The sequence below is a fragment of the Eumetopias jubatus genome, unplaced genomic scaffold (genome assembly GCF_037043125.1).
Source record: "Eumetopias jubatus isolate StellerSeaLion01/CBP00866 unplaced genomic scaffold, mEumJub1_p1.0 scaffold_10, whole genome shotgun sequence".
Classification (NCBI taxonomy): Eukaryota; Metazoa; Chordata; class Mammalia; order Carnivora; family Otariidae; genus Eumetopias; species Eumetopias jubatus.
The window spans coordinates 123,483,721-123,510,932 of record NW_028274816.1 but is presented as its reverse complement, the minus strand read 5'-3'; the positions used below and the strand labels follow the sequence as shown (position 1 = coordinate 123,510,932).

Here is a 27,212-nt window from a genome sequence, read left to right as displayed (position 1 = left end):
ATGTAGCAATTTCTTAAGAATTTCAAGCAACTTAAGTATGTTATTCTAGAAACAATTAGGCCCCGTCTTCCCTTCCATAACTTTTCTCTTTCATCTTTGGATTTTTGTCTCATGAATAGGACACTTGGATGTTTTCTTGGGTGGCAGTCACGCAGACACTCTTGGCAATGGAAACACTTTTTGCTTTTTAAAAGATAACCCTCAATAAGTACTATGCCATGTACTTATTGCTCCTATGCCTCATGTCCTTTAAACTTTTAAAGTTTTGAAAGATGTATGTTTGGTTAGTTCTGAAAGCAGTTAGGGTTTTCCGGATTGACATTTTTATCATGCTACTAGTGGGCTTTTACCTGTATTTAAAAGTAGAACATTTAAAACATTTCAGGAGTGTGTAGCCCAAGTGGCTTTCATTGTGGACAGTTACTTTCTTTAGAAACTATTTGTAACTTTCCTGAGAAAGTGGATGTGCAAATATGCATAAGCAGGCTGTTATGTTAGACTTAAATGTGATACCTTTTAGAATTGTACTTAAGCACTTTTCTCTTTTATGCTAAAATACCAGCCTTTTCGTTTTAGGAATCTAACATAGGGAAAATAACACATTACCCCTTAGTTGCAAAATACATATTCCCAGGGCAAATGTCTGTCTTTGAGTGAGTTTGTTTCCTAAGTTTATAATACTGTAAGTCTGTTACCTAATTTTGGCATGTTAACATTAAGTATTACCGATTTTCCTTCAGAAATTTTTTTATGCTTTATCCTCATATTACAAACTCAGTTTATAGTTTAATCAGTTGTCGAAGCTGGAGTTAGCAAACATTTTGGTGAAGGACCAAGTAGTAAATATTTTAGGCTTTACAAACCAAAAAGATTTTCTTGTTCTTTCTTTCTTTTTCTTGGGAGAGGGGAGTTACTTTGTTTTGAACAGTTCTTTAAAAATCTAAGAGCCTGGGTGCCTGGGTGGCTCAGTCGTTAGGGGGCTCAGGTCATGATCCCGGAATCCTGGGATTGAGCCCCCGCATCAGGCTCCCTGCTCAGCGGGAAGCCTGCTTCTCCCTCTCCCACTCCCCTTGCTTGTGTTCCCTCTCTCACTGTGTCTCTGTCAAATAAATAAATAAATAAATAAAATCTTTAAAAAATAAAAAATAAAAATCTAAGAGCCAAGTGGCATGTAGGCAATATATTGCCGGTGGACCATAATTTGCTCATTTCTGGTCTAGGCAATTACAACAACTTCCTAATTGGATTCTTTGTCACCAGGATATTACTCCATCCCCTCCATTTTCCACATCTGCCAGAATGATCTCTCTAAAATATGACCATGTTACTTCCAGGTAAAACCTTTTATGTGCTCCTGTTAGCTAAGTGTTCATGTGTAAGGCATTCATATACTACCTTTGGGATTTTTGCCGTTTCTTTAAAACTTCTGTTATTGTCTCAGTATTTTTTATTGGTTTTTTTTTTTTGGACTTTTTTCTTAAAGGAAAATTTATGTTATACTTTAAATAGAAAGTGAGTATTGATTGCTATAACTAGAAAACCAGTAAACAAAAGATAATAGTAAAAAAAGAAATATAGAACTATTAAATGCCTATTTTTTAGACCACCACATCATATGGGTCCCACACTTCAACAAAACCACTGACTTATAAGATAAAGCCTTTGTTCCTTAGCATCTCATACAAGTTTCTTCGTAATCTTTTATACTGCTCATATTAGTTGCAAGGTTGCTGAGCTAAAGCAGAAGGTTGAAAATCATTTTGGTAAAAAGCTAGATGCTGGCCTTATTTTGGAAATCTGAAATTTAGATTTCTCCACAACAGTCATTGATGTGGTTCCAAGTAGCCTTGTGTGCTTCTGGGCTGTTCTCAGAAAAGGGTATTAATGGTACATTGCTGAGGGTATCATCAGAGCAGTTGTCAAGAAGACTGTAGGAGCGGGCAAAGACACAAAAGTCTGCCCAGAAAGCTCAGAATGCCAAATGAGCATTCTGTACATTATTTTTACAGTGGTCAAAAAAGTCCTAAAACCATTTGTTTCAATTGGTCATTTAAGTTTAATAATAGAAGACTAGCCACCACAGTGTGTAGTAACGTCCATAGAAGGATGATATAGACTTTATAAGGCCTAGCCTTGTGCTTCAGCAACACTGACCATCTTACCATTGGCCTTGGATGCCCTTCCTTTAACATAGAGCAAACTCCTACTTTTGATTCAAGACCCATCTCAGTAACCTGACCCTTATCCCTCTCGGTGAGTTAAAAAAAAAAAAAAAAAAGCTATAGTGAGTTCGAATTCACATATTTTAAAATTTACTTTTTTAAAGTATACAATTCAGTGGTTTTTAGTATATTTACTGAGTTGTGCACTTATGTCTAAGTTAGACATTTAATCACCCCAAAAAGAAACTCCATACCCATTAGTAATTCTCTATTCGGACCCCACTCACACCCTCTAGTCCCTGGCATCCATATCTCTATGGATTTGCCTCTTCTAGACATTTCACATAAGGACTCATACAGTATGTGCTCTTCTTTGACTGGCTTCTTTTAGTTTACAGTTTTTTCAAAGTTTATGGACGTTGTAGCATGTATCATTACTTCATTCTTTTTTATAGCTGAATAATATTCCATTGTATACACATACCACATTTTGTTAACCCATTCATCTGGTAATGGATATTGTTTCCATTTTTTGCTATTATGTGCTATTATGAATATTCATGTATAAGTTTTTGTCTGGATATATGTTTTTTACTTTCTTAGGTACATATCTTTGGAGTAGAATTGTAACTTGATGTTTAACCTTTTGAGGAATTGCCAAACTGTTTTCCAAAGCAGCTTTGGAAAACTTTTCATTTTACATTTCCACCAGCAGTTTATACAAAAATTTAAATTTCTCCACAACCTCATCAACATTTGTTCTCCTCTGCCCTTTTAGGCAAATTTTGGTAAAATACCTCCTTACTAAACCATTGCATATTCTATTACTATTTAACAATGACCATGTTAGAATATAATTCTTCCTTTTTTAAATTGAGACATGATTGACATATAACCTTATATTAGTTTCAGGTGTACAACAAAATGATTCAATATTTGTATATATATATATTGCAAAATGATTACCACAATAAGTCCAGTTAAAATCCATCACACACATAGTTACAAAATTTTTTCTTGTGATGAGAATTTTTAAGATCTACTCTTAGCAACTTTCAAATATTTAATACAGTATTATTAATTGTGGTCACCATGCTGTACATTACATCCCCAGGAATTACTTATTTTATAACTGGAAGTTTGTACATTTTGACCACCTTCACCCATTTCACCCACGCCCCTGCCTCTGGCAACCACCAATCTCTTCTCTATCTATGAGTTCACTTTTTTGTTTTTTTAGAATCCACATGTAAATGAAATCGTACAGTATTTGGCTTTCTCTGATTTATTTCTCCTAGTGTAATGTCATCAAGGTCCATCCATGTTATAAATGGTAAGATATACTTTTTTATGACTGAATATTCTCTGTGTGTGTGTGTGTGTGTGTGTGTGTGTGTGTGTGACATTTCTTAATCCATTTGTCCATCAGTGGACACTTAGGTTGCTTCCATGTCTTGGCTATTTAATTTTTTATTTTTATTATTTTTTTAAGATTTATTCATTTGAGAGAGAGCATGCACACGCACAGGGGGAGAGACAGATGGAGAGGGAGAGAATCCTAAGCACACTCCCCACTGAGCATGGATTCCCAACTCGGGGCTTGATCCCACAACCCTGAGATCATAACCTGAGTGGAAGTCAAGAGTCAGACGCTTAACTGACTGAGCCACCCAGGTGCCCCTTGGCTATTTTAAATAATGCCACAGTGAAGCTAAGGGTGCATGGAATATAAATTTTCTGTTCACCTCTTGGACTTTTAGCCCTAGATGTTTTTATCTAGATACAGAGAATCTATCAGAGTATGTGGCAATTCATAGAACACTTAATAAATGAACCCAGCTTTTAGTTGTTATATATAATCATTCAGTGATAATGTTAAGACTAATTACCAGCTTAAATTATAGACACACATGACTATAATTTGAAGGAAGAAGACTTGATTTAATAATAGCAATTAGAATTGGAGTTCTGAATTGAGCCAAAAGATTTCTCTAGTGATTTTGTTTTCTGTGATATTGATACTGATATTGGTTAATAGAAGTATAGTGACCTTGGGTGTTAGTGAAACAAGGCTTTGGTTTGCTCATCAAAGATGATTTAGTGACTGATTCTGAATAATCTGGTAGTTGTGACTTGACATGTACTATAAATAATATGGTTAGTGGCTACAGTCCATGTATTGCTATGACGTAAAACAGGTTTTTAAAAGATTTTATTTAAGAGAGAGAGCGGGCATGAGGGGTAGGAGGGGCAGAGGAAGATGGAGAGAGAATCTCCAGCAGACTCCGTGGGGAGCACAGAGCCTGATGTGGGGCTCGATCTCATGACCCTGCGATCATGACCTGAGCCAAAATCAAGAGTCTGACGCTTAACCGACTGAGCCACCCAGGCGCCCACCAGTTGTTGTTGTTGTTGTTTTAATGAATTGTGGTTTACCTCTTCTGGTGTAAGTGTATGATCCTTGAAAGTAAATAATCCCAAGATGTCCTGAAGAGGTTTGATTATATAAAATAACATGGAAAAATTCTAAAACCAGCATCTAAGAATAAATACATCCAAGTGACTGTTGTTCTTTTCAGAAGAGTCACTGTTGGAGGTGATGTACTTCAAATCCTGCTGCCTTTGAGCACAACATTTAAGGGAAACAATTTTTGGAAGGACTGTCAAAGTCTGAAGTCTATTTAGATATGGCAGGAAAATCATCATACTTGAAATTTTTTTGATAAGATAAGATACCAAGTTTAGTAATATTATTTTTTGTTTAAAATGAGTTTTCTCTTATGTAACTTACAAACTGGCTCTCAGTAATACTTGTATCATGTGTGACATTTATGTTAAAAATTAAAATCAGTTTATAGTCAACTCATAGTTCATATATGAAGATGTTTTACTAGTTTCAGGTGACTCCTTGGTGCTTTGATTAATTTAAATGTGCTTTAAAGAAACTTTACAGTGTCTCTAAGTTCATACTTACTGTCCTGCAGCTTTTATTGTTTTTTTTAACTTAGAGTCAGGACAAAAGACTTCTAGCACTTTATCCAAGTAAATACTTTGTTAAAGCAAGAAAAATTTCATGTAATCATTGTAGAAAAGCCATACCATGAGGAGATATTAGAACTTATCAATAGATGACATTGTTAAACATTTCTTTGCTTATTTGTCATCAGTATGAGGAACTACCCCTGAATATCTGCTGTCTAAGTAATAGAACTGGCAAGTGGATGTGGCTCTGTGCCAGTTACTCTTACATTATGCGATGTCTTATATGCAGTAACGGTTGCTAAGGCTTTGTTTGGCAAACGAGGGCCTTCCTGGTGGTTATTGTGGTGATGACATCTTTGTTTTCCCTTACTGATACTTTGCTTTTTTCTTTCTCAAGAAAAGCCATTCAGTCTTAGTTTCTTTTCTTTTTTTTTTTTTTTTAAGATTTTATTTATTTATTTGACAGTTAGCGAGAGCAGAAACAAGCAGGAGAAGTAGGAAAGGGAGAAGCAGGCTTCCCGCCAAGCAGAGAGCCTGATGTGGAGCTCGATCCTTGGACCCTGGGATCATGACCTGAGTCAAAGGCAGACGTTTAACCGACTGAGGTGCCCCCTTAGTTTATTTTCTGTTGAGGCAAGGATTTGACAGGCATTTTAATTCCTTCAGCCTTCCAGAAGTGTTCAGTTTGTTTGTTTGAATGGTGACTGTGGGCAACAAAGTCACAAAGTGAAAAACTACGTTTCCTGGTATTGAATATTTCATCAGACTTATGTGATACTTGGCCTTGAGATACCTATGTGAATTATTCAAATATCTGATTTTTTTCCTGCTAAATCATATTTCCTATGGGACAAATAAATAACCTTGTAAACTCGTTATTTGAAGTGTGAACCATACATGGGGAGTTAGGTACCATTATGGGTTCAGTCCTTTCCATTTCTGATCTTGGTGATTGCCCAAGAATCTCTTAAACGAGGGACAGCAGTAATCTTTAAAATGTAGCTTTAATAAACATGATTTAGTGTATTCTTTATTTTAATTTTATTATGTTATGTTAATCACCATACATTATTTCATTAGTTTTTGATATAGGGTTCCAAGATTCATTGTTTGCATATAACACCCAGTGCTCCATGCAGAACGTGCCCTCTTTCGTACCCATCACCAGGCTAGCCCCTCTCTCCATCCCCCTCCCCTCTAGAACCCTCAGTTTGTTTCTCAGAGTCCATAGTCTCTCATGGTTCGTCTCCCCCCTCCGATTCTCCCCCCCTTCAGTTTTCCCTTCTTACTATCTTCTTTTTTTTTTTTTTAACATATTTTAACATATAATTTTTTTAACATATAATGTATTATTTCTTTCAGAGGTACAGTTCTTTGATTCAACAGTCTTACACAATTCACAGCGCTCACCATAGCACATACCCTCCCCAGTGTCTATCACCCAGCCACCCCATCCCTCCCACCCCCCACCACTCCAGGAACCCTCAGTTTGTTTCCTGAGATTAAGAATTCCTTATATCAGTGAGATTGTATTATACATGTCTTTCTCTGATTGACTTATTTCGCTCAGCATAATACCCTCTAGTTCCATCCACATTGCTGCAAATGGCAAGATTTCGGTTTTCTTGATGGCTGCGTAATATTCCATTGTATATATACGCCACATCTTCTTTATCCATTCATCTGTTGATGGACATCTTGGCTCTTTCCATAGTTAGGCTATTGTGGATATTGCTGCTATAAACATTGGGGTGCACGTACCCCTTCGGATCCCTACATTTCTGTCTTTTGGGTAAATACCCAGTAATGTAATTGCTGGGTCATACAGTAGCTCTATTTTCAACTTTTTGAGGAACCCTCCATACTGTTTTCCAGAGTGGCTGAACCAGCTTGCATTCCTACCAACAGTGTAGGAGGGTTCCCCTTTCTCCGCATCCTCGCCAACATCTGTCGTTTCCTGACTTGTTAATTTTAGCCATTCTGACTGGTGTGAGGTGGTATCTCATTGAAGTTTTGATTTGGATTTCCCTGATGCCAAGTGATGTTGAGCACATTTTCATGTGTCTTTTGGCCATTTGGATGTCTTCTTTGGAAAAATGTCTGTTCATGTCTTCTGCCCATTTCTTGATCGGATTATTTGTTCTTTGGGTGTTGAGTTTGATAAGCTCTTTATAGATTTTGGATACTAGCCCTTTATCCGATATGTCATTTGCAAATATCTTCTCCCATTCTGTCAGTTGTCTTTTGGTTTTGTTGACTGTTTCCTTTGCTGTGCAAAAGCTTTCTGTACTCAGAAAACTATAAACTACTCATGAAAGAAATTGAGGAAGACACAAAGAAATGGAAAAACGTTCCATGCTCATGGATTGGAAGAATAAATATTGTGAAGATGTCAGTGCTACCTAGAGCAATCTGCACATTTAATGCAATCCCTATCAAAATACCATCCACTTTTTTTCAAAGAAATGGAACAAATAGTCTTAAAATTTGTATGGAACCAGAAAAGACCCCGAATAGCCAGAGGAATGTTGAAGAAGAAAAGCAAAACTGGTGGCATCACAATTCAGACTTCCAGCTCTATTACAAAGCTGATATCATCAAGACAGTATGGTACTGGCACAAAAACGGACACATAGATCAGTGGAACAGAATAGAGAGCCCAGAAATGGACCCTCAACTCTATGGTCAACTAATCTTTGACAAGGCAGGAAAGAATGTCCAATGGAAAAAAGTCTCTTCAGCAAATGGTGTTGGGAAAATTGGACAGCCACGTGCAGAAGAATGAAACTGGACCATTTCCTTACACCACACACAAAAATAGACTCAAAGTGGTTGAAAGATCTAAATGTGAGACAGGAGTCCATCAGAATCCTAGAGGAGAACACAGGCAGCAACCTCTTCGACCTCAGCCGCAGCAACTTCTTCCTAGAAACATTGCCAAAGGCAAGGGAAGCAAGGGCAAAAATGAACTATTGGGACTTCATCAAGATAAAAAGCTTTTGCACAGCAATAATGTATTCTTTAAAATACCTGTATGGATTACATGTTCTTGACTAGACTTTTACCAAAAGACACATTGAATCGCTTGCCCAAGATAGTAACACAGGCTATAGGTGAGAAAACCTCTCATGCTCTTTTAAACCACCATGTGCTTTAAATACATTTAGAACACTGTTTTGATCAGAAAAGAACCCTATAGCCTTTGCTCTTTTTACTCTGTGTGTGCGTGTGCATGCGCAAGCGTGTGCGTGTGTTTAGTTTTTGTGCTTTGATCTCATCAATAACTTCCAACAAATTCATAATATCAGGCCACAGTTTATAGAAAGGATAAATAGGTGTATTGAGCATATGTCTCCACCAGTTCCTAAACATGTTTAATGGAGTTGGGGCTTTGAGCCAAAATGGCATTTTTTAAGGTAAAACCTTCTTTAAAACCTCACTTTGCACAACACTTTCCAAAGCGTGAAGCAAACTATTCTGCTTAATACATTAACAGTTGAGGTGGCATTTGTTTCTGTTTCCCTGACTGGTTTCCCTCAAGTAATCTGCTGGTACTAAGTTGTTCACAAGTATCAGAATTAACCTTTCTCTGGAATTGTTCCATAGGTAACTCACACTTGCCCAAAGCTAATTTCTTATAAGTAGCTGCCTAGCCAAATCTTCCTTCATTCTTTTTTTTTTAAGATTTTATTTATTTACTTTAGAGAGAGCAAGTAGGGGGAGGGGGGAGAGGGAGGGAGAGAATCTCAAGCAGACTCCCCACTGAGCATGGAGCCCAACATGGGGCTCGATCCCATGACCCTGAGATCATGACCAGAGCCACAACCAAAAGTTGGAGACTTAAACCGACTGAACCACCCAGGTGCCCCTTCCTTCACTCATAACTTTTTTTAGATCTCTCCTTTTTCTAGACTCTGAAGCTATTACTTTGACCTAATGGAAGAAATTTAGACTGTAGAATAAGACTTTTAGAGGTTTGACTTGGTCTGTCTTAAGTAGGTCATTGTTAGCCCACCAATTACATATCTTTCATCTATATTTATAAATTCAGATCAAATGGTCAAAAAACTCCTAGGAGGGAGGGATATCTAAACTGAAATCAAAAGGATGAGTAAGAGTTTGCCAGGGGAAAAAGAGGGCAAGTAGTACACCACAAAGGACACACAGTATCTCTGAAAGCCAGGTGGCAAGTGAGAGCATGGTGAACTAGAGGGACAGAAAGACATTTTGCTTGAACTATACAGTGATAGAGCTGGAAAGTTTGAAGATGCTACTTACTGTAAAGGGAGGCAAGGGCCTGACCATAAGTAAACCATATTGAGAGTTTAGATTGTATCCTGCTGAGACTTGGAAATTTTGAATGTTTGGGGGGTTTTGTTTGTTTAAAGGAGGGAAAAGAGCTCACCTGGTTAGATTTGTTGGGGGAACACTCCTGAATAAAACTGGCCTTGTGGAGCTAGCGTTAGCTAATGCAAGTGTCTAGGCCTACCTTGGAGAAGCTGCAGGTTCAGCTCTGGACCACAGCAATGAAGCAAACATCACAGTAAAGTGAATCCAATGAGTTTTTGGTTTCCCAGTGAATGTAAAAGTGATGTTTACCCAATACTGTAGTCTGTTAAGTGTATAATAGCATGTTTAAAATAACAGTGTACCTTTACTGAAGATACTTAAAAATGCTAATCATCATTTGAGCTCTCAGCAAGTTGTAATCTTTTTGTTTGTGAAAGCTCTTGCCTTGATGTTGATGGCTGCTGACCGGTCACGGTGCTGTTGCTGAAGCTGAGGTGGCCTTGGCAATTTCTTAAAACAAGACAACAATGAAGTTTTCATGCATCAACTGACTCCCTTTCAGGAATGATTTCTCCGTAGCACGTGATGCTGTTCAATAACAATTTACCCATGGTAGAACGTCTTTCAAAATTGAAGTCAGTCCTCTGAAACCCTCCTGTTGCTTTATCAACTAAGTGCATGTCATATTCTAAATCCTTTGTTATTATTTCAGCAATTATCACAGCATCTTTACCAGGAACAGTTTCCAACTCAAGAAACCACTTTCTTTGTTCATCCATCGGAAGCAACTCCTCATCTGTTCAGGTTTTACATGAGGTTTCAGCAATTCAGTCACATTTCAGGCTTCGCTTCTAGTCTAATCATGATTTTCTTGTTATTTTACCACATCTGCAGTTACTTCTTCCACTGACATCTTAAAACCCCTATAGTCATCCATGAGGGTTGAAATCAACTTCTTCCAGGGACCTGGGTTCCTCAGTCAGTTAAGCGTCTGCCTTCGGCTCAGGTTATGGTCCCAGGGTCCTGGGATCGAGTGCCCTGTCAAGCTCCTCACTCAGCAGAGAGCCTGCTTCTTCCTCTGCCCCTCCCCCTGCTTGTGCACTCTCTCTCTCTGTCAGATAAATAAATAAAATCTTAAAAAAAAATCAACTTCTTCCAAAACTCCTGTTCATCTTGATATTTTGACCTCTTTCATGAATCACAAATGTTCTTAATGGCTTCTAGAATGGTATATCCTTTCCGGAAATTTTTTAATTTGCTTTGTCCGGTTCCATCAGAGGAATCGTATCTATGGCAGCTATAGCCTTACAAAATGTATTTGTTAAGACTTGAAGGTCACAGGGGCGCCTGGGTGGCTCAGTCGTTAAGCGTCTGCCTTCGGCTCAGGTCATGATCCCAGGGTCCTGGGATCGAGCCCCGCATCAGGCTCCCTGCTTGGCGGGAAGCCTGCTTCTCCCTCTCACACTCCCTCTGCTTGTGTTTCCTCTCTCGCTGTGTCTCTCTCTGTCAAATAAATAAATAAAATCTTTAAAAAAAAAAAAAAAGACTTGAAGGTCACAATTACTTCTTGATCCATGGGCTGTAGAATGGATGTTGTGTTAGCAGACATGAAAACATTACTCTGTCCATCTCCATGACAGCTCTTGGGTGACCAAATGCACTGTCAGCAAGCAGTCATATTTTGAAAGGAATCTTTTTTTCTGAGTAGCAGTTCTCAACAGTGGGCTTAAAATATTCAGTAAAACCATGTTGTAAACAGATGTGCTGATATTCAGGCTTTGTTCCACTTGTAGAGCTTAGGCAGAGTAGATTTAGCATAATTAAGTGCCCTAGGATTTTCGGATTTATAAATGAGCATTGCCTTCAACTTAAAGTTACCAGCTGCATTAGTCCCTAACAAGAGGGTCAGCCTGTGCTTTGAAGCTTTGAAGCTCCGCATCGATTTCTCTCTAGCTATGAAAGTCCTAGATGGCATCTTCTTCCAATAGATGGCTGTTTTATCTACACTGAAAATCTGCTGTTCGGTGTGGCCACCTTCACGACTGATCTGAGCTGGGTCTCCTGGAGAACTTGCTGCAGCTCCTGCCTCAGCACTTGCTGCTTCACCTTGCACTTTTCTGTTCTGGAAAATGCTTCTTTTCTTAAACCTCATGAACTAACCTCTGCCAGCTTCAGACTTTTCTTCTGCAGCTTCCTTACCTCTCTCAACCTTCATAGAACTGAAGAGAGTTCGGGCCTGCTCTAGATTAGGCTTTGGCTTAAAGGACTGCTGTGGCTGGCTTGATCTTCTATTCAAACCCCGAAAACTTTCTCCATGTCAGCAGTCAGGCTGTTTCACTTTCTTACCATCCGTGTGTTCACTTGGAGTAGTACTTCCGATTTCCTTCAAGTACTTTTCCTTTGCATTTACAATTTGGCTAGCTCTTTGGCACAAAAAACCTAGCTTTCAGCCTACCTTGGCTTTCAACATGCCTTCCTCACTAAAGTTGGTCATTGCTAGCTTTTGATTTATTTTTTTTTAAGATTTATTTATTTATTTTAGAGAGATTGAGAGAGCATGAGTGGAGGGAGGGGCAGAAGGAAAGTATCTCAAACAGACTCCCTACTGAGCACAGAACCAATGCGGGGCTCAATCTCACGACCCTGAGATCTGACCTGAGCTGAAATCAAGAGTCGGTTGCTTAACTGACTGAACCACCCAGGTACCCTTAGCTTTTGATTTACAGTGAGAGGTGTGTGACTCTTCCTTTCACTTGAGCACTTAGAAGCCCTGTATAGAATTGTCGAATCACTTTTGTACACCTGAAACTAATATAACATTGTATGTCAACTATATTTCGATTAAAAAGGGTGGCAGAGTGGATTATAAGGAAAAAAAAAAGAGTATGCAGATTATGACCTGCTGAATGAGGAGGCACAAAACCACCTACACAGGGTTGGCAGGGAGCTCCCTCAGCATGCGGGCTTTTGCTTTGGAGAAATGAAAACCCTGGGGTTGTTTTGATTTGATTTGTTTCAGTAGACTCACTCAAAGGAAGTAAAGTCACAAGATTTATTACTTACGGATCCCAGAACTATTGGAGGAGGATGCACAGTGACCCGGAGGAAAGGCAGTCTTCTATCCCAGGTTACCAGCAAGCAGAAAATAGAGCACAGAGTACGGGGTAGCAAGCACCTATTACTTAGAAGGTGGTTGGGGTAACAGTCACTAACTTTTCATGGGCTCAACTCTAAGCAGTTATTTAAAAATGTGCCCCAGGAAAAGCAAAGCAGGAACTTGTGGTAGAAATCCCAAGCTCGGGTCCTTATCTAAATGTCCAGGCTCTGGGTTTGTGCAGGGTTGTCATACTGCAAAATACCTAGGCAGCAACTCAAAATAGCTGTTTTCTCATCACAATTGCCAATTGCTGTCCAAAGGAGTTGTAGCAATATGTGAATGTAGCTGTTTCGTGGTGTCTTCCCCAGGCTTGATTTTTATTTCTTAAAAATTGCTTGCCAAATTACTAATGAGAATGGTATCATACTTTATTTTTATTTCTCAATTATTATGTGGTAGGCCGTAATTTCAGATATTTATCAGTCACCGTATTTCCTGTCTTTTAAATGTTCTGTTTATGTCCCTTGCCCACTTATCCATTGGGAATCTAAATATTTTTCTTATCAATTTTGTGAGCTTTTGATTAACAGTCTCCTTTATGGTATTCTCTTTGAATATTTTTATTAGGCTTATTGTTTCAGCATAAAGAAATTTGGGAGTTTTGTATAGACAAACCTGTTGATGACTTTTTGTGACTTTTTTTTCTGTTTCTAATTTTTAAAAGAAAGTCACCCAGAGATTTATAAATATGTGTAAATTCTTTTGATGGTTTTAAGACTTCCTTTGTTTTAATGTTGTCCTTTTTAGTTCACTGTATAGGTGTATCACATGAAGTGAGTGTTAATTGGGCTGTGTTTCAATTTCCCTAGCATTCTTTGTGGAGTCTTACCCTTGCCATGTGATTTGTGATTTTTTTCCTTCTCAAGTTAACAATGTTTAGGAATTTACCATGTGGTATGCACTGTTCTGAGCATGTTGCATGAATTATCTCATTTTGTCCTCACTCCTCACAACCACCCTGTGAGGAAATGGAGTTCTCCTGTGCACTGTGCTCAGATTGCACTTTCATTTCTATCCTATGGCTATCTTCCTTTCTATTTTTATGACCCTACCATTCTGTCTTAATTATTAGAGCTGAGATGTGTTTTCCTCTAGAGAAAGTGTAAGAAACCTCTACTGTTTCTTCTTTTTTCTATTTAGTTATTTATTTTTCCAGATGAATTTAAGGGTTTCATGTCATGTTCCAAAAAGAATTTCATTGGAATATTTGTCGGAGTTGGTTTAATCCATGAATGATGCTGGAAATAATCTCATCTTTGCAGTATCAGTCAAGGTGTGTCTCTTGTCCTTAGCCTTGATGCCTGGTACATTCCAGGTGCTGAGTAAATGTCTACGGAGTGAAAGAATAGGTGAATGGAGAAATCTCTTATCTATCGTCTCCATCAACTCTCGGTTAATACCTCTCATTAATGTTTTTTAGCTTTTCCCCATTTGGTCCTACACATTTCACGTGAATGTTATTTCTTGGCATTGTAGATTTGATTTGTTGTTGCTGCCATAAAAGGTATCTTCTTCTGGGATTTTCTAATTATTTGCTTCCAGTATATGAGAAAATCATTTGTGGTTCCATATTTTTTTCATTCGTTATTTAAGGTTATTCTTCTGAAGGCATTCCCAAGGAATCCTTTGGATAGGCAGTTATTTCAGTCTATTATTAATAATTTTGTTTCTTATTTCCATGTAATTGTATCTGTTGTTCCTGTTCTAGAATTTCCCAAATACTGTTGAAAAGATTGATGATAATGGGCATTCTTGTTTTGATTCTAATTTTAATAGAAATCTAACTGCTCATCTACAGCCATACCACCCTGAACACGCCCCATCTCGTCTGATCTCGGAAGCTAAGCAGGGTCGGGCCTGGTTAGTACTTGGATGGGAGAAATCTAACTTTTCACTTTTAACCATGATGTTGGCTGGTGGTTTGCAATGCATGGTATCGTTGTTTATCTAGTTCTTTTTTTTTTTTTTTAAGATTTTATTTATTTATTTGACACAGAGAGAGAGACAGCGAGAGGGAACACAAGCAGGGGGAGTGGGAGAGGGAGAAGCAGGCTTCCCGCTGAGCAGGGAGCCCGACGCAGGGCTTGATCCCAGGACCCTGGGATCATGACCTGAGCTAAAGGCAGACGCTTAACAACTGAGCCACCCAGGTGCCCTGTTTATCTAGTTCTTAAAATGTATTTCACAAGGAATAATCTTTCAAAAGACTTGGAGTGACTTTCATCGAACATTTTGGTGTCCATTGAAGGAACTTGCTGCTGCTCCAGAGCATTGCTGTGGAAGAACCAAATAGCACGTACTTGTGATCTTTTAACTGAGCCAAAGAAGACATCTTCTTATTCCAATGCGATAATGAATGTTTCTGTGGCTTTCTTCTGGCTCCCTATTCCACTAATATGTGAGCCTGAATTCTGGAGGGTGGAAGAGCAGAGACTGAAGTACACATACCCTTTCATTTTATTGCTGACAGGGTGTACAGCTTGGGTATTTCTGCATGCATGAATTTCTCAAAAGCAGTGGGCTTGGATATATGCATGTGATAATGAGCTGAACAATAGCAGCAACGTTACTGCATGTAGAGTATAGGGGGCCATGACACTGAGATAAGGCTCTCTGCAAATTACACAATTTGGTCCTCAAGAAAAACACTGTGAGTAAGTTCTGCTGGCCTGTTTTAAGCATGAGGAAACTGTGACCTAGAGAAGTGGTAGCTTGTCCAGAATTGTACAGCTGAGAAACGACAGAGGCAAGATTTAGGCCTAGAACCTTCGTGGTTCCTTTGATAGCTCAGTCAGTAGAGCAGAGGACTGTAGGCCTAGAACCTTAGACCCCAGAGCACACACTCTTCACTGGTACTTTATCCCTTATTGCATTTGCTTTTAATTTGTGCTCTTATTTGGATCCTCTTGACTGGCGAGAAACAAAAGTTACTTGTAAAATAGAACCAAGCTTTAGGGGTGAATGGATGGATGGATGGATGGATACATATCTTAGGAGCTTGAGAGGACTAATGCATTTTGAAATGTTTATGGAGCCCAGTAATATAATAGTTCTTGTCTTAGTGGCAAATTTCCCAGATGTTTGACAGTGTAAACATATATAAAATACATATTAAAGTTTAGATGCTTTATATTTTGTGCAATAAATTGAAGCCTTAAAAAGAAAACATTTCATTAAAAAGAAACTCATTAGTTCTTGTCTTGTCTCCTCCATTAGTAATGAATGATAAGAACACAATTTCCTTAGAAGGAAGTTTGCCTAATTACTTTAAGGCTAGGTAATAACTTCTTTCTAAGGACTTAGAGTCGGTGTAGGTGACATGCTTTGTACTTGTAAATTTACTGGGTTTTTTCCTCTGCATTTTGTGGACAAGTCAGTAAGATTGGCATAATCCATAGGTGCTACTAATGCTGTTATCCATAATTTCACCTTCTTGTCACTTTTCCCCGTAGTATTTCTGAGACAGCATTGTATATTTTGCACCCTCAGTGAAAGACACCTACTTGTTGTGAAACTCAGGATAGGTGTTTTTTGAAACAAGACACAAGTTTGTGGTAGAGTAGGAAATATCTGGGCACTTAGCCTTTATCACCTCTGATGAAGATACTAGATCAGTGATTGGGAGGGAGTGAGAACAGCCCATTGGGAAAGCTAGTGAAAATTAAAATCATTTTGGGGACTTTTCCAAATAACCCCCTTTCTTCCCTGACATAGTGAGTTAGGTTTGCTGGGGCAGAGAAGTGTTTAAGAGCCGTGGTACTAACTAGTCAGCACAGGAAAGGAATTGCTTTACTGAAGTTTAACAGTAATTTTTCCATAAGCCTGGTCCTTTAAAAAAAAAAAAGAGCACATTGGAGGGTTACTACTTTTTTCTCTCTGAGTAGAAATGTTCCCAGGCCTGGAAAGAAGTCTTACCTTATTTTAAAATGTCTTAGGAAGGTGCATAAAAGTTTCTTTCTGGACTCTTTCCCAACTCTAGGAATTGCTTGAAATAGATTCTTCCTTGTGTCTCACAAATTAAATACCTCATTTGTGGCCCACCTGTTTTAGTTACTCTTTCTTGCATTTTAATCTAGCTTGTTTCAGGGCTTCTTTTTCTGACTCTTGGCTATTACTTACATTTGTCTCAAATTCATAAGGTGGCTCACTTTTGTATTTGTAGGAAATTCTCTATTTTCTTCTAGTTGTATCCCAGTGCAGTTTGATGTGGAGTGTTAAGATCCGTCCTGTGCCCGGCCTTAGTCCTGTTGTGTGTTTTATTGGGCTCATTTCCTGGTTGTAGAGATGAATCCCATCCTTTTTCCCTTTCTCCTTGCCTTTTCCTGTCTCTTCCTTAGTACTGCCCATGTCTCTTAGATGCCCAGGATTTTATCCTGAAACTATTCTTATTTTTCATTTAGATAAGTCAGATTCTGACATCTGATATGCAAAAGATAAATTTCCCTCTCCTGTATGTAGAAGACTTTTAATTTTGTAAATATTTATTTGTTTATTTATTTTTAAAAGATTTTATTTATTTATTTGACACAGAGAGAGACACAGCGAGAGAGGGACCACAAGCAGGGGGAGTGGGAGAGGGACGAGCAGGCTTCCCGTGGAGCAGGGAGCCCGATGCGGGGCTCGATCCCAGGACCCCGGGATCATGACCTGAGCCGAAGGCAAGACGCTTAACGACTGAGCCACCCAGGCGCCCCTAATTTTGTAAATATTTAAATTTTCCATTAATAAATGGTTTATTAAATATGCACTAAAACTGTTCCTTTACATGTCTTTAAAGCCAGACTTTTTATTGTGTTTCCAATACTTAAATGCAAAAAACAAAGCCATTAAACTTTCCTTATTAAAATGCAAGGCCTAGTGTCTTCTAGCTTTTTGAAGAGCTTTTGTCCATTATATAATCTGTAAAGTAGCCAAGAGTTCCTCAGAAGCAGGACATCATTTAGATTTGAAACAATTATGGCTTGTGTGTAAAATAATGATGTGGCATAACCATTCATGGGGTGGAAACCACAGTATACTTTAGTGGCAAAATCCTTGGCTACCTCCAATATTTCATTTACCATAAAGACTTTACCAAGGTACCCCAGAACAGAAATGGTTAGGTCATTTTGATTCTACTAAATAGATGAAGTTGGTATGACTAGGAAGCCAAATGACACAGTTATGAGCATAGACCTTTTATTTTTTTTTCCCAGATGTTTGACAGTGTAAACATACATAAAATACATATTAAAGTTTAGATGCTTTATATTTTGTGCAATAAATTGAAGCCTTAAAAAGAAAACATTTCATTAAAAAGAAAGAAACTCATTAGTTTTACTTAATTAAGACAGTAAAATAGCAGCAAGTACCAAGACATTTTGCACTTCTTTTATTTAAGACAAGTTACTTCATTTACATCAGAGTCAGAAATGTAAGACTGGCTTTCTTGAATACTTATATAGCTTGAATCACTGGTTAGGTAGGGGCATATTTTCCCAACTATACATCAGGGAAGAGTTCTTTCATTAGTTTCAAAAAATGCAGACCCTCAAACAGCCAGCATGACCACAGCATTGAGCATTAAGAGAAATGAAGCATTTACTTTCCAAGCACTTGCCACAGAAGGTAAGCGAGTCTTTACATTTGTGGTTGTCTCTTCCCTCCGTAAGTTAAGGGTTGTGCTTTGTTGAGGCATTTCAGAGAAATTATTTGGCATGCCACTAGTAATACTTAGGGTCATGGGTGTTGGGGATGATTTTGTTGAGCTAGTGAGGCTTGTGTTTGTAACCATTCCATCTTGGAGATGAATAGTTAGAGTTGCAGCTGCTGCTTCATGTGAATTGATGGTTTCTATGGATGTCTCTTCTGGGTAGGGCACAAAAGCCTTGTCAGTGCTAGCAAAGGTGGTATCTTTCCTTAGAGTGGCACCAAACGTTGTTTCCTTTGTTCGATATTGTTTGGGTGTTTTGGTCACTTTGGGTTGAGTAACCATACTCAGAGAGTTAATGGTGTCCACTGTCTGCATCCCACTTACAGTGAACAAGCTTGAGGTAAATCCAGAAGGTGTGGGATATATGTTATGTTCCTTCAAAGATGATATTTGGCTAGAACAGGGAGTCCCTATCACATGGGCTTTTGTTTCCATCATCCACTTCAATAAGTAAGTAATGTTTTGTTTGTGGTCACATGACCACCTGTTATTGTAAAGGGTTATCTCTTGCAACTGAAAGAGGTGGTCAAAAGCTTGATCTGGAATGAATGTGAACTTATTATTGTGCAGGTAAAGATGTGTGAGATTTGTCAGGTTTATTAATGTTCCTGGAAGGATTTGTGTCAAGGAATTGTTAGACAGGTCCACGATATGTAGTTTGGAGGGCATATTGGTTGGAACTGTCCAAAGTTTGTTACTACTGAGGTTGAGAACCTCAAGACTTCTTAGTGTATTTTTAATGAGGACAACCTTTTCCAGCATATTCTTAGAAACATCCAGAAATTTAAGGTTCCACTGATAAGCAGTATCAGATTTGTCAAGCAGTTTAATGTTGTTGTTAGCAGCAGACATGTTCCAGAGGGACCGAGGTAACTGAGCAGGCAGGCTTTCGAGCCTGTTGTTTGAAATGTCCAGGGTCCTCAGATTGGTGTATTGGGTTAACTGGTTATGAAGATCAGTAAAATGGTTATAAGACAGATTTAAATGGATAATATTCTCTTGCAGTCCAGATGGTAATGTAGTCAAGTTTCTGCCTGAACAGTCCACATGCCTGTGCCTCTCTGTGCATATACATTGGAGAGGACAAATGCATAAAATACCAGGTGTGAGAAACAGAAGGATGAACAAGCTGGGAGACATTTTCAATATCTGATATTCCATCAAAGCCTGGAAACAAACAGATACACCCTTCTTTTAATATGCAAACACAATTAGGCATCTGCATGGGTCAGTTAGCATTAGGCAAAATTTTCAATAAACCTCCTTGTTGTTGAGTCCTTTTATAATTGTTCCAGTGATTAAACTAACAAAGCTCCCCTTCATTTATAGTCCAAATGCTTAATCCTTCAATTGGGGCTATGTGGTAGAGAGAGACTCTCTCCCCCTTCTTGCTTCTGCATTTTCTCCCTTCTCTTCTCCCTTCTTTTACCATAGATAGTCTTTCTTATTTATCTTCCTAGAGCCTGTACATTACAAAATGGCATTCTCTGCATAGAAAGAGTCAGAATCTTAAGCTATTACTATTTTTGATAATATCCTTTCTTACTCTGATAGGAAAAAATGGCTGTCGAGTCTGTTTTGTTTTTTTTGGTTTTTTTGTTTTTAAATCTCAGCAGTAATGTAATAGTCAATGTGTATGTAGAGTAAGATTTTATTTAGATATTAAAACAATACTTTGATATTTATCTTTGTCTTTTTAGGATAAATATATCCTTGTAAAACATTTTAAGGCACTTGAAAAATTCAGACCAACACCATTACCCTTAAACCTCGCATTTTATAGTGATTTTTTTCTGTATATTTCAGTGCCAATGCTAAAAGAAAGCAATGTGGACATTCACCAAGTGAATGAATATTAAAAAGAAACCCCTCTACTGACAATGCAGCAAATTTCTGGTGCATGCACTTGCTTCTGAATATATATTCAGTCCTCACACTGACTTTTTCTTTAAAAAAGGGGGGGAAAAATCCCAAAGTCAGTCTTTTACTGATCTAAATAACAGCTTACCATAGTGTCGTCTTCAGCAGCAGCATCTCATTTTCTCCGGGAAACTTAAGCTTAAAGGTCGCCTTGTTCTGGAGAGTGGGCACCGCTTCTGGCTGTGGGCTGTGCTTGCCTGCTCAGCTAGCTGCATTGTGTCGCTGTGAGCTGAAGCTCTGCAACCACCTGATCAGCGCCACATAGGAGGACTGCAGAGCTGTCATTGGTGCTGACTCAAATTTATTGCAAGAGGTGCACACGCAACAAAATGGACCCCAGAAATTTTTTTTTTAATTTACAGCATCGAGCAGACCTATATATCTCTGGTTTGCTATAGGATATAGTGCCTCATCCACATTAGACCTGGCCCTTACTCATTTTTGTGTATTTGTCTGAGCTCATGTTCTACATTCAAACATTGCCTCTTGAAGAATTTGTGGTTCTTTTTAAAGCCTCTACTCTTTATTCTTTTTACACATTGAAAAATGTTGAAAATGAATTTGACCTTCCTGTGGATGGTTTTCTAAGACGTTAATTTAACTATTTTTAACTCCTGCCTTTTCATGTTCTTCTAAAATGGTTCAGTTGTCATGTCACATTTTAAAATAACATAATACAATCTGTTTCATTTTCATGTGCTCCCCCAACATGGTGATTATTACGTATAATCAGCTTTTCAAATTTATCAACCACTTAAACCTTCATCTTCCTTTTTTGGAAGTACTGAACTACTTCATCTGGTTATTTTGTCTTTATTCTTCTGATACAAAGGATCATTTAACCCAGACTACACACAAGCAAGAGTACATTTTTAAATGAGCATCATATGCTTTTAATTAAATTTATGTGGTCAAATATGTTTTATGTCTTTTAGGTGAAGGATTTTTTTTTTCTTCATGCAGCTTTACTTTGTTCAGTGAGTGGGTATACGAATTGTTTTCTCCAGAGACATCTTCGATGCTGTAGGAGTGACCATTTATTTGATTTTATGTTTTAAAAATAATAGCATCAATCTTAGGTGATTTCTTCAGAATGTTTCACATTTGGTCTTACTGAGAAAGCAATTTTAGAGTTTTTAAATTGCATGAAATAATGTCAAAGGCAAAACTTTTGGTCATGAGTTTTATAAAATGTGACCAGATTTATAGTAACTTCTGCCTAACTTTTTAGTGGATTGATTGTATAAATAATCTGTTAAAACTCAAATCTAATTTCCAGAATAACCAGTTTACCTTAGAAAAGAAAGCAGATAGGGGCACCTGGGTGGCTCAGTCTTTAAGCGTCTGCCTTCGGCTCGGGTCGTGGTCCCAGGGTCCTGGGATCCAGCCCTGCATTGGGCTCCCTGCTCCACGGGAAACCTGCTTCTCCCTCTCCCACTCCCCCTGCTTGTGTTCCTTCTCTCACTGTGTCTCTCTCTGTCAAATAAGTAAATAAAATCTTTTAAAAAAAATTAATGTTCCTCGAAAAGTATCTACGTTTTAAAAGTCTGCAGTGTTAGAAATTTATTATTGATTAGGTGCTTTATTCCCACTTGGAGAGTTCAGCCTTGGACTCTTAATAAGATTCTTTCTATGGATTTCAGAAACCAGTCATCGGTCTTAGTGCTTAAAAGCAATGTGTTAAAAATACTACATTCAGCAGTATTGTTGTGGAAATAGGGAATGATTGTTTTGACATTTAGATTTCTTATATGTTAGCTCCTGTTTATACTTTTATTCTTCAAAGGATGTGGTTGAGGGTCAGTTTACCAACACTTAAATCTCTGTTATAATTTTAGGAAGCCTCATTACATCAGTGTGGAAGTGGAGTTACCCAGTTCCATTATACTTACCAGTACTTTTGTTTTAAACCAAGAACTTGTTATTTCATTAACTTACGGATTCAAATGAATTTGGGGTTAGGCTTCATTGAGATTAGGTTCTGCTGTATATAATAGAAAATTCCAGTACAATATTAGTGACAGTATTTCTCTTTCAAGTTTGGGGACATACCAATTGCTTCCTATTATTCAAAAATTGTTATAAAATTCTCAGAGAGGAAACATTTTAATGTATTTGAATTGTAACAATTTGTCCTTATGCTTTTAAGAAATTCTCATGAAATAGGGGCACCTGTGGGTTAAGCTCAGTGGGTAAAGTGTCTGCCTTTGGCTCAGGTCATGATCCCAGGGTCCTGCTCAGTGGGGAGCCTGCTTCTCCCTCTCCCCACCCTCAGCTCGTGCTCTCTGTCACGCTCTTTCTCAAATAAATAAAATATTAAAAGAATTCTCTTGAAATAAAATAATAGTATATTATTATTACTCAAAAAATAAGAATTTTGTATAGGCTTAAGTATTTGTTACAACTTATTTTAGATATTAGATATTATTTCAGACACATTGTATTTTAGATAAGCCTGTCAAGTCAGGAATTACAGCTCTTTAGGCAACTATTACATTCTAGACTAAGCAGTACATTCATTTACATATTCTTTTGTGAAACACACTGTCCTAGGATATATTACCCCAACATTGTGAAAGGTATAACAGATTGCCTGCCAGGAAACAACTGTCCCATGGTAATCAACAGTTTGGAAACCTAATCAGTTTGTCTTTTTTTTTTAATCTGATTCCCATTTTATTTTATTTTTTCATTAAGCTTTTTAATTTTAACTCCAGTATAGTTAACATACAGTGTTCTATTAGTTTCAGATCTACAAAATAGTGATTCCACAATTCTGTACATTACTCAGTGCTTGTCATAATATGTATATAGTTTATCTTTCTTTCTTAAGTTCATAACATTTGTCATGCTTGGGAGTAAAAGTATTATATTTTCTATTTTTAGTAATATAGTTGGCTATTCAGATTGAATTTCCTGCTGAAAACAATTAGAGTACTGAACAAAGTATTTGATAGCATGGACGAACTGACAAGATAGAAATTATCAGGTCAAAACCCAGGTGGATCAGTTTCTTGTCTCACCTCCCCATACTGTTGGCTTGTTGCCAAAACTCAGTTATTTGGTCATCTGGATTTATCTGTTTGCTTCCTTGTGAACATTTAATTTATTCCTCTATCCCCCATATTTCCTACAAATGGTTCCTAACAGCATTAATGTAATTGTTTATTTGTGTCATCGTTTCAAAATAATGCCAGTATTGCTACAATTAGATTATAGACTACTGAATAAAATTTAAGATTTCTTTGCCATTCTGTTCTTAGAATATATTTCACTAAGGATGATAGTCAATTCTGTGCTCTAATGCAACTTGAAATAAGGTTTTTTTCTATATGTTTATATCACCAACTTTACATGAAGTGAGGTTCTTTAGTTTCAGTTATCAGTTTCCAGGGACTGCTTAAGTCAAAACTATATAACAAGATATATTCAGGGAAATCTTGCTTCTCTATCCCCTTCACCCTATTGCACTCTTCCTCTTATTGGTGACTGTTTGTATTAGCTTTTGGTTCTATTTTAACAGTATTTCTTTTCCTTTGTTTTGTTTTGTAAACATACAAAAATATGTATTATATGTTCTTAATCCCTTTTCTTATATTAAGGGCTGCATACTAAATATACTGTTATACATCCTTTAAAAAAAAGATTTTGTTTATTTGAGAGAGAGAGCACAAGCTGCAGAGAGGGAGGGAGGGAGGGAGACAGGCAAGCAGACTCCATGCTGAGCACGGAGTCTAATGCGGGCTCAGTGTGGGGTTCAGTCCCAGGACCTTGAGATCACAACCCGAGCCAAAACCAGGAGTCAGACGCCTAACTGACTGAACCCACCCAGGCGCGCCTAGTGTTTACACATCCTGTTCTTTTTTTTCCTGAATATATCTTGAAGATCTTTCTACATCAGCATACAGGGACCTTTCACGTTCATTTCACAAGGCATAGGACTCCATTTGGGAGTGTACCATGGTTTATTCAACTAGTCCCTATTGATGGATGTCTGGGTTGTTTCCAGACTTTTGTTATTACAAATAATGCCAGTGAATACCCTTGCATCTAAGTAATTTCAATTTTGTCCAATGAATCTTTGAAAAAGATTAATAAAAATAGGATTGCTGAGTAAAAGGGACTTTTCTGGATGTTACCAGATTCGTCTGTGTAGTGCATACCATTTTGCAGTCCCAGCAGCAGTGTATCAGGGTGTCAGTTCTGTATCACTTCACCATACACTTTGTTGTGGAACTTTTGGATTTATGTCAATGTCATAGGTAAGAGTATCTCCGTGTAATTTTAAATACATCTCTCTTATTACGAAGAACGTTGTATATCTTTATGTATGTTTTTAGGGACCATTTAGATTCTTTCTTCTTTGACTGTCTTAGGTTTTGCACATTTTTTCTATTCTGTTGTGTGTCTTTCCCTCCCCCTAAATAGGATTTTTTTTTTTTTAATTTAGAGATATTAGCCCTTTGCCTTAGAGTTCCAGTTTCCCTTTATTTCCAGTTTACCTTCGACTTTATTGTGGTAAAGTTTGTTTCTTTTCTTCCTTTTTTTTTTTTGACATTTGAAAATTTTTTATGTAACTGGAATTTTCTTTTTATTGCTTCTAGATTTTAAGTCTCAGCTGGGAAGGTTTTTCTCACTTCCAGATTATAAAGGAATTTTCATATTTTCTTCTGGTACTTGGGTAATTTTGTTTTATATTTAGATCTCTGGTCTGTTTGGTGTTTATTCTAATGTAGTGTGAAATATGGATCCAATTTTATCTTTTTCCAAATATCTATCCAATTGTCCCCATAGTTTTTTCTACTGGTTGGAGATTTGAATCTATTTTTGGACTTTCCATTCCATTCGTCTAATCATGTATCCGTATCACAGTACATGATTATTATAATATTTTAATTCTAGGTACCCAGATATTTTGTACTTTACTTTTTTTATTAGAACCAGGTAATAACAATTACAAGTCAAGTCATTGTGTCCCCCACTACCGACCCCAAATGGAGTACATGTATGATATATATAGATATATGCTGCAGTGCGTGAAGTAGGTGCCCTTTGGTCCTGTGTAAGTGAAAAGAGTGCTGAACCAGGAGTCAGGGAATAGGCTCAACTTTTAGTACCACCACTAAGCAAGTCACTACTCTCTCGGCCTCTTTTCTCAGCAGTGAGCAAATAAAAAGAATTGAACTAGGTGGTCTTCAGGGTTGTTTCTGAATCTAGTTAATGCTGATCAGGTAAGAGCACCACTGCTGTGTGGTAATTCAGTCTACTTTTTATTCCCCTGTACCTTGTCCTTTTGCCATATTTATGAAGTAAACTTTCTCTAATGCTCTGGATCCTGGTTCTTTCATCTTTTTTGTAGGTTTTTCTTTGTTCTAGCATTTTCTTCTCTCCTGTATTTCTTCTATTAGCTTGCATTTCTTTCTGCTGATTAAGCAAGGATTGCCACTCTGTGGCCCCTCAGCTTCCACTGACCTCAGTGGGGAAAAATTGCATGCAGTAAATGGGAATTATTTTTTCCCCCAGCAGAGAATTAAAACAAAACAAAACAAAACCAAAAACTAGCTGCTGACACTGAGTCTGTTCTTCGGTTGTACAATGATCAGAATAAAGAAAGCTGCATGTAGGTTTTGAAGAAATCAGATAAGACTCTAACCAGGTCATGAGCTCCTGATTGATCTGTAAGAGTTGGTACTTCCCTATATTTCCCAGCACCCATCCTTCAAGAGATCAGGGAAGAAGGTGATGAGAAAGAAGAGCAAACATGTGGAAAGAGCCTCTTTAGGTAATCATCTTACATGTAAAATGAGGGAGGGTTATGATGTTTTAAAGCGCATCAGTCTTAAATGTATCTTACTTAAGCTAACTAGAATATTTACAGTTCAGAAGATTAATAGGAAATGCTTGAACTCCTGATTGCTGCTGGGTAAATAAACCTTTAAAGTGCTAAGTTTGTAAAACAACATGAAAGAAACATTTTAATGTGGAAGACAGAGAACCAATGTAATAGGACAATAAACATGCTTCAGGAATAAACATCAGGAAAAATAAGTTCAAGGAAGTGTTCCTACAGATAAAAAGTTTTAATGGTCAGTAAGGGATGGTTTAAAAGATTTAAAGGGAAACATTGTAGATAAAATTTCAATGTCCAAAAGCTTGCTCGTTTTTTATTAAAGATGGAGCTTTGTTAGTTTCTTGAACACCAGTGCTACAAATAAATACTACATTTTGTTCTGAAAAACCCCAGAACTATGAGGGGTTCTTCAAGGTCAAACTACCAACAAGACCACCACATTTCATTATGAGTGAGATTTCCCCTGGGAGTTAGGGTAGGGTAAGGAGGAAGATTACGTGCTTGTTGGGCAAAGAAGCGCTTTGGCAGGCACCGGTTGGTACCCCCACAAGCATAGCCAAGGAACGCTTGCCACATGGACTCTGACAAAGATTGGGCCCACCCCTACTCTGGTAACTCAGATTCATCACTTACCAGGTAATGGAGGAAAGGTGAAATTCTGTATATGAACAGTGGTTTAAGAGTTTATAGTGTCAGAAAGTATAAGATTAGTGAAAGTTGAGAACCATCTGTATTTGATACAGTCTGTTTTTCTTGGAAAAATCATTCAAATTTGGAATGAAGCCATAGAGGTATGGTTTAGTGTATGTGGTTTGGTTTGGTTTTCCTTTATAAGATTTCTTTTGTTTGGGTGCTTGAGCCATAGAAAGAAGAAATTCTTTAAAGAGGCTAGTTTTAAAAATTGTGCTCTCCCAACAAGATGAGAAAATGTCTACAGTTTATGGTGCATGCTCCTATTTTTTCAGAGTAGATATCCCCAATCCAACACCCCCCCATTTGATGTTTTAACAGATTTGCTTTACTGTTTCCAGTGAGAGCTAAAAGGAAATTTTTGTATTCTCAAACATGCATTTTAGTTTCTCATCCCCACAAACTTGGAATATTTGAGGTATTAATTTAAAATTTGGAGTTTTGTTTAAAACTTGGAACATGTATTTA

The 27,212-nt window shown here is 37.6% G+C and overlaps 2 protein-coding genes across 6 annotated transcripts in view; one reads left to right on the top strand and one right to left on the bottom strand.

Annotated features, from left to right (window-relative positions):
- Positions 1 to 27,212, top strand: part of NF1 (neurofibromin 1) — a 276,151-nt gene that overhangs the window by 185,793 nt on the left and 63,146 nt on the right. The window lies entirely within an intron of this gene.
- Positions 17,940 to 27,135, bottom strand: OMG (oligodendrocyte myelin glycoprotein). The gene is made up of 2 exons (XM_028109135.2): positions 20,292 to 27,135; positions 17,940 to 19,450 (listed from the first exon to the last, which is right to left on the bottom strand). The coding sequence occupies exons 1-2, from the start codon at positions 20,292 to 20,294 to the stop codon at positions 18,122 to 18,124; spliced, it is 1,332 nt and encodes a 443-aa protein (XP_027964936.1). The 5' UTR covers positions 20,295 to 27,135; the 3' UTR covers positions 17,940 to 18,121.